The sequence below is a fragment of the Somniosus microcephalus genome, chromosome 13 (genome assembly GCF_052327205.1).
Source record: "Somniosus microcephalus isolate GS21.2 chromosome 13, FLI_Smic_1.0, whole genome shotgun sequence".
In the NCBI taxonomy this organism is placed as follows: Eukaryota; Metazoa; Chordata; class Chondrichthyes; order Squaliformes; family Somniosidae; genus Somniosus; species Somniosus microcephalus.
Window position 1 is genome coordinate 171,388,263 of NC_140999.1, and position 13,860 is coordinate 171,402,122.

A 13,860-nucleotide genomic window follows, 5' to 3' on the forward strand; every position below is an offset into this window, starting at 1 on the left:
AGGACAGAAATGAGGAGGAATTTCTTCACCCAGAGAGTGGTGAACCTGTGGAATTCTCTACCACAGAAGGCAGTAGAGGCCAATACATGAAATATATTCAAGGAGTTGGATATATTTCTTAAGGTTAAAGGGATCAAGGGGTATGGGGAGAAAGCAGGGACAGGCTACTGAATTTGGATGATAGCCATAATCGCATTGAATGGCGGAGCAGGCTCGAGGGGCCGAATGGCCTACTCCTGCTCCTATCTTCTATGTTTAGGTTGCAGCAGTTTAGGAGTCTAGTAGAAGAATAAAGGAGATTGACTCCATGGGTGCAGACCACCTCACTAGCATGGCGTTTACATTGAGGGTCCCCACCCCAAGCACCAACCTGCTCCCTTGCCTCCCCTCTGGCCGTAGCCAGCCTTTTACCAAACTAGCCAGTGGGGAACCATTTTAAATGATGAGCATTGTACCTAGAGTTTATGTATATAATAAAGAATGTTGTTCTAAGCAATTGTGCTGTCAGTTCTGTCGGTGTAGAAGATGACGAGTTCCTAAGTGTCCTTTACTGCAGTAATCATTCAACCAAGGGAGGCAGGTACCCGCTATGGATGTCATCTCTCTCTCTCGACTTAACACCTCAATTTAAAAGTTAATACACCACTTTGTATCCTCTCTTTTCTTTCAAAAGCATTTGGGAACAGACTGGAAATGGGTGTGCCAGGGTCACACTGGGCAGTTTGTGTTTGAACAGTAAGCTCTCATCAGACACGCTTGCTTTGTACAATATGCATTTAAGCTTCCACAAATGTTAATTTGTGGCCTCAGTAAATGGACTTGATTACTTTCCATCCAAACTTTGAGGTGACTGTCTTGTCTGGTTTAATTTTAAAACTTAAAAAAACAATGTTTGTGACCTTAAATTTGCACCAGAGTTTCTTCTCTTAATAGTTGGTGCTAAAGCCTGATGTGCCTCATTTAAAAAAAAACTTACCTGAAAATAAAATATTTGGAAAATGTGCATCTGTGTATTTTTGAGTTTGACACAAAAATAGCAATTCACTTTTTAATGAACATCTTTTGGGGGGGTATTTTTGAGTGTTCCCTTTTTAAAATAAAATACCATGCATCACCTGCTCACTGGTGTGTGACTATCCAGAAATGCTAGATTTAGGTAGATATGGCAGGTGGAGTCTTCCCTCAATGCATAAAATTTGTGTTCTGTCTCTGTCACAGTTACGGTTTACAGACCAAAAACTCTTTCTGATGTGGCATCTTATGGCTGCACATGGAGCCTACAGAAATCTGTTTGTATATTTGGCCTTTATAAAATTAATCAAATAACTGAGTGCAGTAACTTAGAAGAATGATTGAGAGAACTTCAGAACTGTTGAAGTCTTGTTAAAAATGGTTGTACTTAGCTTTTATATCTTGTTCCAAATGTGTTTGATGTGGAAGTTGTGTTTCATTTACTACTAAACCAAATTGTGTGAAAAATTTGGGTGGAGGCCCCAGCAGTAGCTTTGTTTATAAAATCTATCCGCAGGGTAATAAGCTTGTGCCACACCTTCCAATTTTGGAATATGAAACAGTGATGAGATATAATCGGGCGTCAGCCTTGGCTCAGTGGTAGCACTCCCTCCTCAATCAGAACGTCTTGGGTTTAAGCCCCACTCTAGGACTTGAGTCCATAGTCCAGGCTGACACTTCACTACTGAGGGGCTGTTGCACTGTCGGAGATGCCGTCTTTCGGATGAGACGTTAACCGAGGCGCCGTCTACCCTCAAGTGGATGTAAAAGAATTCCACGGCACTATTCGAAGAAGAACAGGGTCGTTCTTCGTGTCCTGGCCAGAATCTGGCCTTTTATTTAATTGAAGTTTGTGGAACCTTGCTGTCCTGGCTACCGTGTTTCCTAAATTAAGACAGCGATTACACTTCAACAGTACTTCATTGGCTGTAAAGCGTTTGGGAAGTCCTGAGGTTGTGCAAGGCGCTGTATAAATGCAAGAAGTTCTTCTATAAATAATTGCAGTGAGAAAATGATCATGAATCTGTTAGAAATGTTGTAGACTGCAGACATTGTCTGTAACCCATCTAATCATAAGGTTAGTATTCACTCCAAAACTGAAGTGTTAATGGTAATTGCAACCTGATATTTTTGGAAACCTTATTTTCAATGCTTTAAATGCCTTATAGATTATGACGAATCCAATTTTGTTTGGGTTGAGGGGCAGCATAGAGGACTACTCACTACAATGTCTCAATAATGGCCCGGATTTTGCGGTCAGTGGTGAACGCGCGCGCTCACCGTTCATTACACTTACACTTTCCCACAGATTTTCTGTGGGCTTTTGCACTGCTACACAGTTATTAGAGAGTCAAAACAGCATGCCGCCCTCGACAGGTATCTGCGACCTGTGAAAACAGAGCAAGCAATGGTGTGTCTCCTGAACCAATCAAATTGAAATCTAAGGTGCGCAGAGTCTGAATCAGGAAGTGTAAGTTAAAATATTTAAGTCAATGCCAAATCATGTACAGAAAGCTAAATAAAGAGAGGGAAAGAAAGATGGGATTCAGAAAGAGATAAAGGAGACATAAAGAAAAAGTTAAAAAAATGTTTTTAAGTATTTTTAAATCTCCAAAAATAATTAAAATCTGAAGAAATGAGTCTGCACTTTTAAAGGTACATTTTCAGTGCCAGAGAGGTTGTTTGGCAGTAATTAAGACTTATCACCAATGTTCTAGCTGCACAGCTGTCTGAAGCTCCCACACAGGCCCTTTGCCAGTTTCTCAATGGGAAAAACTGCGCATGTGTGGAAGTTTGAAGGGGCCGTGCACCCAAAAAAAGAGGCAACATTGCTTATCACTTACATTTGAATGGGCGCGTTTAGTAGGTAAATATCACTAATTCACGTCCTTCAATGTGTGTGACTGCCGAGCCTCTTGGTGAGGTATTGTTAGAGCAAAGCGAGCAGGGAAATTCAGACAACAACTTCCTGATTTCCATGTTTAACTACACATTGTTTTCCCCCCTGATTTCTCCCTTCATCTCCTCAGCTGCAAGTGTTGACTCCTTGCTGGCACATGGTTCTGTGAGTGCTTGGTGCCGTTCAGAACTTCAGCAAAGTCGCTGTCTTTCATATGTGAGCCTTGTTGGTGGATTTTGGCACTGTTTGATTGTTTGGGCGGTGTGGTGGGGTGGGTAGTGGGTAGTGGAACAGCCTGTTCCTGTTCTCACTTGACATCTGTGCACATGCACCCCCAGCAGGAGTTGCTGGCTAGCCATCAGGAGAAGGAACAATAACTGATTTTTCCCTCCTTGGCCTAGCGTGCTGAACCCAATTGTAGCACCCTTGTCATACCCCAGTTGTGATCAGCTACTGGAGATTGAACCTGGAAACTTCCTCATCACTGGCTCAATAACTAGATTAACTTGCTAAACCATTGATCACGTTCCTTAGGTAGTGGTCAAGTACTTAATTTTGTGTGTAGTTTTTTTTTGTGTTAATCCGTGCCTTTTAGTCAATGGTGTTCTGTTTTTTGGGGACTTTTTTTTCCATCGATAAACATGAAGGACAGATGTGCAGACTACTACAGAAGTTGAAAAGAATAAGACAAGACCAGGTAAATCAGGAGTTGGTAATTATGATAAATGTGGGTTTTAAAAGCCTGAAGATTTGTGAGATGAAGGAAGACTGAGGAACGTTGAGGATTGTTGGCATTGGAGCTGACTTCAGCTACTACTTCTCATGCCCAATGCAAAAGTCCACTTCCACTTGTAAGCGTATGCTTCTTTTGAATTGAAATGCGACCTTATCTAAGTTAGATGAGGATAGATTTGTTGTTGTCTATCCCTCTTTATTGTAATAAGCCCAGACTTTGTGTTTAGAATCTGTAATGCCACAAAAACAGTGCGCTGCGACCGAGACCGATGTGACGGGATATCCATCTGCCTGTGAGGCTGACTCCAGAATTAGCTGCAGACAACTTGATCCAGTGATGATTTCTCGTACCAGACCAAGGGATACTGGTGTGCATTTCCAAATTATTCCCACCCCTGGAAATAGCTGCCTAAAAAATTTTCGTTTTACACACAGATAAAAACCCGACCACAAACTTTGTGCTGAAGAGGAACTATTCTGAGTCTCCTGGTAAGATATACTGTGTTTGTGATGTACGGTGTAATACGTACGGGAGCTTCAGAACCAACTTATTCTTGGCTGCAGGAATGCAGCAGGTGCATCGTCTGATAATTGGGCTTGTGTACGTGAAGGATATGTTGCTTTTTGAACAAAAAACTCCAGTTCCCTTGTCCTTTTTATCCACTACTCTTTTCCATCTTACTTAACTGTCTCTTTGATTTCTTCCAATTTATGCTGTCTATGTTGTCTTTATTTCATTCTCTGTCCTTGCTGATCTTGTATTTTCTTCACTGATGCCCTCGTTACACTGGAGGCTTTATTCCAGTGCAAACCGTGCCAAAAATGTTTCCAGTGTGAAATGGCTGTAATAGCACAGCTGTGGTGTGGCACTTGATTTGCAACCAGAATGCTGGCAGTGTTGATGTTGTTTGACTGCAACACTGGAATACCTGTCCGATTGGCCCATGATGTGTCTTGGAAACTTGCATTTGCATCATGATACGGGCACATAATGCAAATGTTGTTTTCTGGGCTACTATGTGCTTGTGCATGCAACCTGTACTGTGCGTTGCGCTGCTATGATGTGATAAGGAAATAGCTCTGCTTTTTGCCTGGAGAAAATTGGTACAATTTAATTAATTGCAGCTTCAGTAACAAGCGAAGTGTTCTGCAGTAAGTCGACCCTAACTGATTTGCTGGTATTTCATTTGATGTATTTTCAGACACAATTTAGTCTATAGAGTTGTCTACCTGGCACCATTTTCAACATACTGTGTGGTAAAATGATAAGTGCTCTGGGAACTGAGCACAATTTAAGTGCAGTTGAAGCAGAAACAAAGATCATCCTCATTCTAGTGTTTCCCACCCAAAGTGTCCGAAAGGGTGGCATTTCCATTGGGAGAAAAGATTTTTCTGAAGTGTCTGGCTGGGGAAAATGCTAAAACTGTGGTCTGTCTATTGCATCTGTGTGCAAGTACACTAGTTTACTGTAAGTTTGTTTATGAAATGTACGTGTACATAACATTATACATGTGTGTAATGTTGACTCTAGTTTCAGTAAGTGTTTCAATGGCAGTAGAGGACATCCAAGTATGTGTACTTCCTGTATCCGCAATAACTGGTATACTGAGATCTGCTAAATGTTTTCTAAAACTGCTGGTTTTCACATTGGGATAATTGGTAGTTCAGTAAAATGCAATTCAGTGTTGCACATGCACTGTACAACATGTGTTGGTTTTTTATGTTATTAACTGAATTTTATGGTTGAGTTGCATTTTTACTTTTACCATTTAATATCTTATTCCAATGGCTTGCTTTGTGTTTTTTTTTGGGGGGTGGGGGGAAATGCTTGTTCAGCATGTATTTTGTTTTCAAACTGATGCTGTTCTCGGTGTTTCTGGTTGTACTGTCAGTCAGAAATTCAAAATGAAATCACTTTCTTGTCACCATCCAATTTAAGCCCAGAGAAATTCCTGCTTGAAGATGACAAACTTGCTGATACAGAATAAAGTGCAGACGGTTCAAGAATTGTTGTTATGTTATGTGTAAATACTTAACAGTATAGAAACATAGAAGATAGGAGCAGGAGTAGGCCATTCGGCCCCTCGAGCCTGCTCCGCCATTTAATGAGATAATGGCTGATCATACAAATACAGTACCCTGTCCCTGCTTTCTCCCCATATCCCTTGATCCCTTTAGGCTCAAGAAATATATCCAACTCCTTCTTGAATATATTTAATAAATTGGCCTCAACTGCCCTGTGTGGTAGAGAATTCCACAGGTTCACCGCTCTCTGGGTGAAGAAATTCCTCCTCATCTCAGTCCTAAATGGCTTACCCCTTATCATTAGACTGTGACCCCCCTGGTTCTGGACTCCCCCGCCAACGGGAACATCCTTCCTGCATCTAGTCTGTCTAGTCCTGTTAGAATTTTATAAGTTTCAATGAGATCCCCTCTCATTCTTCTAAACTCAAGCGAATATAAGCCTAATCAACCCAATCTCTCCTCGTACGTCATTCCTGCCATCCCAGGTATCAGTCTGGTGAATCTTCGCTGCACTCTCTCCATGGCAAGAACATCCTTCCTCAGATAAGGCGACCAAAACTGCACACAATACTCAAGGTGTGGTCTCACCAAGGCCCTTGTACAACTGCAGCAAGACATCCTTGCTCCTGTACTCGAATCCTCTCGCTATGAAGGCAAACATACCATTTGCCTTCTTAACCACCTGCTGCACCTGCATGCTTACCTTCAGGGACTGGTGCACAAGGACACCCAGGTCTCGTTGCACTTCCCCTTTTCCCAATCTATTACCGTTCAGATAATCTGTCTTCCTGTTTTTGCCACCGAAGTGGATAACTTCGCATTTATCCACATTGAGCAGATGCATGGCAAATGCAGTATAATCACCCAACCTGTCCAAATCGTGCTGGAGTTTCTCTGCATCCTCCTCGCAGCACACACACTCATATTTTATATACCGTTTATTCCAACTCTTTGCTTCCTGTCTGCCAACCAGTTCTCTATCCAAGACAGTACCTTACCCCCAATCCATGTGCTTTAACTTTGCACGCTAATCTCTTATGTGGGACCTTATCGAAAGCCTTCTGAAAGTCCAAATACACCACATCCACTGGTTTTCCCTTATCTATTTTACCAGTTACATCCTCAAAAAATTCCAGTAGATTAGTCAAGCATGATTTACCTTTTGTAAATCCATGTTGACTTTGTCCGATCCAGTCACTGCTTTCCAAGTGCTCTGCTATTACATCTTTTATAATGGACTCTAGCATTTTCCCCACTACTGATGTCTGGCTTACCGGTCTATAATTCCCTGTTTTTTCTCTACCACCCTTTTTAAATAGTGGGGTTACATTAGCTAGCCTCCAATCCATGGGAACTGTTCCAGAGTCTATAGAATTTTGGAAGATGACCAGCAATGCATCTACTATTTCTAGGGCCACTTCCTTAAGTACCCTAGGATGTAGACCATCAGGCCCTGGGGATTTATCGGCCTTCAATCCCGTCAATTTCCCTAACACCATTTCCCTACAAATACTGATTTCACTCAATTCCTCCCTCTCATTAGACCCTATGTTCCCTGACATCTCTGGAGGTTATTTGTGTCCTCCTTTGTGTAGACAGAACCAAAATATGTATTTAATTGGTCAGCCATTTCTTTGTTCCCCATTATAAATTCCCCTGATTCTGACTGCAAGAGAGCTACGCTTGACTTCACCAATCTTTTTCTCTTCACATATCTATAGAAGCTTTTACAGTCAGTTTTTATGTTCCCTGCAAGGTTACACTCATAATCTATTTTCCCCCTCTTAATTAATCCCTTTGTCCTCCTTTGCTGAATACTAAACTGCTCCCAATCCTCAGGTTTGCTGCTTTTTCTGGCCAAACTATATGTCCTCTCCTCGGATCTTATGCTATCCCTAATTTCCCTCGTTAGCCACGGTTGCGCCACCTTCTTTGTTTTATTTTAATGCCAAACTGGGATGAACAAATTCTGTAGTTCATCCATGCGATCTTTACATGTTTGCCATTGCCTATCCACCGTCAACCCTTTAAGTAACATTCCCCAATCCATCCTAGCCAACTTGTACCTCATACCATCGTACAGGAAACTTTCTGGTATCCGGCACTGACAGGACCGAGCTGGTGCCGTACCATCAAAACTGCCGTAGAAACCAGTGCTAATGTTAAAACATACGGAGCTTTTGAGCTCCGTGTGAATCAACAAACCCTGTTGCTTCAAAACAGTCGGCCGCAACTTAAAAGCGTCTCTGTAGCTAAGCAACAGCTTCAGCTAGACCTTGCAGAGCCTGACTGGGGAAAAAAAAAAGCAATGAGAAGTAAAAAAAAACTTATAGGAAACGGCTCCTGAATTTTGCCGGTAGATAGCTTTCCGGACATTTAACCTCTGGTTAAACGAAAGTTTCCTGTAGTTTCTTTATTTAAATTCAGGACCCTAGTCTCTGAGTCAACTACTTCACACTCCATCTTAATGAAGAATTCGATCATATTATGATCGCTCCTCCCCAAGGGGGCCTCGCACAACAAGATTGCTAATTAATCCTTTCTCATTACATAATACCCAGTCTGAGATGGCCTGGTCTCTAGTTGGCTCCTCGACATATTGGTCCAGGAAACCATCCCGTATACACTCTAGGAATTCCTCCTCCACAGTATTGTTACTAATTTGGTTAGCCCAATCTATATGTAGATTAAAGTCACCCATGATAACTGCTGTGCCCTTATTGCACGCGTCTCTAATTTCCCGTTTAATCCCATCCCCAACCTCAGCATTACTGTTTTGGGGTCTGTATACATCTCCTGCTAACGTTTTCTGCCCCTTGGTATTTCTCGGCTCTGCCCATACAGATTCCACATCATCAGAGCTAATATCCTTCCTTACTATTGTGTTAATCTCCTCTTTAACCAGCAATGCTACCCCACCTCCTTTTCCTTTTTTCCTGTCCTTCCTGAATATTGAATACCCCTGGATGTTAAATTTCCAGTCTTGGTCGCCCTGGAGCCATGTCTCTGTAATCCCAATTATATCATATCCGTTTACATCTATTTGCGCAGCTAATTCATCCACCTTATTACGAATGCTCCTCGCATTAAGACACAAAGCCTTCAGGCTTGATTTTTTAACACTTAGTCCTTTTAGAATTCTTATTTACTGTGGCCCTGTTTGATTTACACCCTTGATTTCTCTGCCTTCCACTTTTGCTTTTCTCCTTCCTGTCTTTTGTTTCTATCCTTGCTTCCCTTTCCTCTGTCTCCTTGCACAGGTTCCCAACCCCCTGCCATTTTAGTTTAAACCCTCCCCAACAGCACTAGCAAACACTCCCCCTAGGACATCGGTTCCGGTCCTGCCCAGGTGGACTGGTCCCACCTCCCCCAGAACCTGTTCCAGGAATTTGAATCCCTCCCCCTTGCATCATTCCTCTAGCCATGTATTTATCTGAAATATCCTTCTATTTCTACTCTGACTAGCACGTGGCACTGGTAGCAATCCTGAGATTACTACCTTTGAGGTCCTATTTTAAAATTTAACTCCTAACTCCCTATATTCAGCTTTTAGGACCTATCCTGTTTTTTACCTATATCGTTGGTACCTATATGCACCATGACAACTGGCTGTTCACCCTCCCCCTCCAGAATGCCCTGCAGCCGTATGTAGTGGCTGCTTGTCATTGTCCTGGCCAGCAGTTAATACAATTAAGTGGGAGTTGTCCTCCATACCACAGTCACCTTTGTATCGAGTATTGCTACTTAGTCGAGCCATTCTGAATTACGGCCGCTGAATTGCAGGCCTTTCGATCCCAAGAGCCTATTCTGCCATTCAATTGTATCTCAACTCCTCTTTCCCCTGCCCCCGGCAATGATCCCAATTCCTTGATAACCTTACCTAATAAAAATCTGTTGATCTCAGTCTTGAAAATTTCAATTAACACAGCATCCAAAGCCTTTTGGTGGAAGAAAATTTCAGATTTCTACTGCCCTTTGTGGAAAAAGTGCTTCCTGATTTCACTACTGAATAGCCTAGCTCTGATTTGAAGATTCCCTTGTTCTGGATTTCTCCACCAGAGGAAATCGTAACTCTGTATCTACTCTATTGTCATTTCTCCACGTGAATAGAATGGACAGGACTCCAAATCCGAAGAGTCGATTCATTTCACTCTGAAATCCCAACTTTGCTTACTTGAATCTTTTTGTTTACATGTTTGGCAATGATGGATGGTTGCCCAAAGCAGCTGAGTGAGGTTGAGGAGTTTTGGGTGGGTTCAGTTCATTTGATTTTTGTCAGGCCATGCTGTCCCCAGGCTTTCAGCTGCTCTGGAAGTAGCTTCTATAGTGACCTGGGAAGAAGGCAGCCGATTCCATGTCCATAATTCTTTGGGTAAACTCTTGGCTTTCTGTGGAGTTTCTGGAGAGAGTGACTGACGTTGAGCTGCAAGAAGCCTGCGCCCAAGCTATGCAATGAGGAAGCATGGCAGTATCTCTCCACGTATCCCAGGAAATGGCAGCCAGGTGCTCTCTCTATTCATGTAGGTTAACAACTACAATGGAACTGGCACTTGGTCCTTAGTTCCATGAAAGTGCTTGAATAGAGCACTTCAAAAATCATTTAGACTTACAGCATTGTATATTATTGGACATGCATGTAAATGCACCATTATGCACTTATTCTCTGTTGGCTGAGATCCTTGATAAAGCGGCCACCTATTTCAGTCAGTTCAGCCAGTCCCTTGGGTGATGATTATAGAGCGGTTCCACTATTGCCCACGTAATTAATTACACTGTAACTTTTCTGTTAGGCCTAATTAACCATATGTAAAGCAAACAAAGGTCTTACACTGATCCACTTGGACCAGTCCCCTAACTGTACTATGCCTTAAATTTGGTGGTGACATTATTTCAGTGACAAGTTTCTATTGGTAATTAAATACATTTAATTGACGTGGTCTTTGTGGTGATTTGCAGCTATGCAAGTAACTGGTTTAGCTCCTTGGTTTACAGTACCTGAGATGTCTCACCTGACACTTTAAACAGGATTATTTTCCCATCCTGCAAATACCATGTTGATTTACATATAGACCATCTGTATATAAAATAGAGAGCATTCTAAAGTTAAGCGCTCCTTCACCCAGAGGGCTGCAAGTAGTATTGATGAATTTGATTCATGATCACACCCTAACATTGATTTAAAAAAAAAAAAAAAAAAATATTTAAAACAATGGCTTGTATGTGAGTTAATATGGTAAATGCATTTTTTAATAAAATTAAACCAGTATGATAAAACCTGTCTTAAGTATAACAACTACCAAGCGGATGAAGTGGTTTCTATTGTAAGTTTCATTCTTGCTCACTTATGTAATTCACGCTCATCATGTTGAGGTGGTTAATACTTCATGCACGTTTACTGTACTTGAAGTCTGATGGTCAAGATTATTTTGTTGTTTTGAATCCACAACAATTTCATTTATTCTGGAGGCCCAAGTTTTAGCTTTAGAATTGTAGGAACAGGAGGAGACCATTTAGCCCCTTGAGCCTGTTCTGCCATTCAATTGGATCATGGCTGATCTAAACATCAACTCCGTTTATCCGCATTTTCTCCATATGCCGACCAAAAACCTATCAATTTCAGTCTTGAAATTGACCCGGCATCCACAGCCTATTAGGAGAGATGATTCCAGATTTCCACTACACTTTGTGTGGGAAAAGCGCTCCCTGATTTCACTCCTAAATGGCCTAGTGCTCTAATTTTAAGATTATTCCCCACCAGCGGAAATAGTTTCTCTGTATCTATCCTATCAAAACCCTTCTGTTACTTTAAATACCTCGATTGCATCACCCACCAACCTTCTAAACTCCAGGGAATACAAGCCAAGTTTATGCAACCGGTCCTCCTAATTTAAGCCCTTTATCCCTAGTTTTATTCTGGTGAATCTGCACCGTACCTCTCCAAGGCCAATATATGTTTCCTGAGGTTTGCTGCCCAGAACTGAACACAGTATGCCAGATGGGGTCTGACCAAATCTCTGTACAGCTGAAGCAACACTTTTGAATTCCACCCCACTTAAGACAAAGGCCAAATTGCATTAGTCTTTTGGATTGTTTTTGTACCTGTACACTAGCTATTAGTGAGTTGTGCACATGGACACCCAAATCCCTTCGTTCCTCCACAGCTTCGTCTCCCCCCATATTTGTCTTTCTCTGCTCCAAAATGGGTGCTCTCCCACACTTACCCACATTGAACTCCGCCTGCCACTCTTTTGCCTATTCACTTAATTTGTCTGTCACCTTTGTAACTTCCTGCTGTCATCTGCACAAGTTAGCGTGCCTCCTAACTTGGTGTCATCTGCAAACTTGGATATACAACTCTCATCCAAGTCTGTATATATGGTGAAAAGCTTAGTCTCCGGGACATAGCTCTAGGGAACACCACTTGTCACCCCCCGCCAATCAAAGAATGTTTCCTTTCTGTCTCCGACCTCCCAACTAATTACCAACCCATGTCACAAGGTTACCTCCAATTCTGTGCACTTCGTTCCAGTGTAATTCAAAATATGCCACCACATCAAAATGTAGAAATGAATCAGCAAACATGGAATTCTCCAGAAGGAAAAATGACTTTTGTAGTGGTATACTTCAATTATAAAATTTTATTTTAAATTTTCTTTGTTTTTCCCTCTTTTTCACCCTCTAGTGTCATCGTGTATAACCACTTATAAGAAGACTCCTCCACCAGTTCCACCGCGAACCACATCTAAACCATTTATTTCAGTTACAGTCCAGAGCAGCACCGAATCGGCACAAGACACATACCTCGACAATCAGGACCACAAGAGTGATCTAAACAGTCAGTCTGGTCTCAGTAATTCTTCGGACAGCTTGGATAGTGCCAGGGCTCTGAACACTACCAAAACGGGAAGCGTCAGTGCTCCAGTTCGTGAACAGTTAGACAACCAACACCGAAATGCTACAGTGACAACTGAGAAAGGACCACTTGTTACGGAGGACCCAAAAGTGGAACCTCCCCCAAGGAGAAAGCTTTCTTCTATAGGGATACAGGTAATTTCTGCCAGATATTTTGCAGGGTAAAAGTGCGGGACAGGATATTTTTCAGTAAATTCAGACTTATGCAGTTAGCAATACAATTTAAGATGCTGGCTCTTAATATTTTGCTTACATTCTACTGGATGTACGTAGCTGCTGCATACCTGTTGCTGTACTTGTCTGCAAAAAATATCTGACATTGCAAACGCTTAAACACTGAATTCTGTACTACTGTATTATAGTTCCTGTGCTAAAGATGTTGGGTAGCCGCAGAGGAGGAAATGTGACGCCATTTGATAAGCTACTTGACTGTGGGGACATGTTGTCTTTTCTGTTTGCTTTTTTACTCTGTTTTCCATAACTAGTAGCTTGTTAGGTATTTGTTAATATTTCTGTGATGCCCTTTGTGGCCCTGGGCAAGTTCACTCATCTTTGAGGTAAGTTTATTGTGTAGGGGGTGACACTCTGATGGCTTAACGTGTCCATCCTGGTTCTTGGGCTTACATAGTCTGAGGTGCTTCCTTCCTGCCTGGGTGTACATAGACTCCTACTGCTCCCTTTTTACCACAGTGTCTATTACTGTTGCATATTTCATTTTGCTAGTCCCTTATCCAGGGATGAATTCCCCATTGGTGCCAGGATTAAAGATTTAGGTCTTGATGGCTGCCAGTTCAAAGATTTGACTGCATTGTTAAAACTTTGATAAATTGTGTGAAAAATCTGTTAAACTATTAAATTTTGGATTCTAATTGTTGTTGAATGATGAGAACCAAATATAAAAGGGACCACAGTGTTTTCAGCTGTGGCATCAAGCCGGTATTGTCACTACTCCCTGTTGATCAACAGCTGTACCTTTTTGGAATGCTGCAAACAAGTTTGTTAGTTAACTAGGTGATGCTCTGTTTTTAATAAGTGCAGTAATGCTACTTTTTCATCAGTACAAAGTGCTTTTAGATGTGCATCGATGTAAAAATGGCAGTATAAATCAGTGGATTTACCAAGCACTTTAAAGTGCTACGGTGTGAGACCCTTTATAGAAAGTTGTGTCCTAGTAAGTTTGAGTTTATGTAAGGGCAGTATAACCCCAGCGTTACTCAACCTGAAATAATTACTCTTTGAATTACATTCTTGGCTTGTCCTACACCAGGAATCCTGTT

General features: G+C 41.7%; 1 protein-coding gene across 7 annotated transcripts in view; it reads left to right on the forward strand.

Moving 5' to 3' along the window:
- Positions 1–13,860, forward strand: part of dlgap4b (discs, large (Drosophila) homolog-associated protein 4b) — a 733,594-nt gene that overhangs the window by 704,127 nt on the left and 15,607 nt on the right. For 6 of the 7 annotated variants that reach the window (XM_086005582.1, XM_086005577.1, XM_086005576.1 and 3 more), the window contains 2 exons: positions 4,082–4,135; positions 12,354–12,718. In XM_086005582.1, the coding sequence (XP_085861708.1) occupies positions 4,082–4,135; positions 12,354–12,718 (419 nt within the window). The remainder of the gene's footprint in view (positions 1–4,081; positions 4,136–12,353; positions 12,719–13,860) is intronic. The other variant, XM_086005581.1, reaches the window with a different exon arrangement.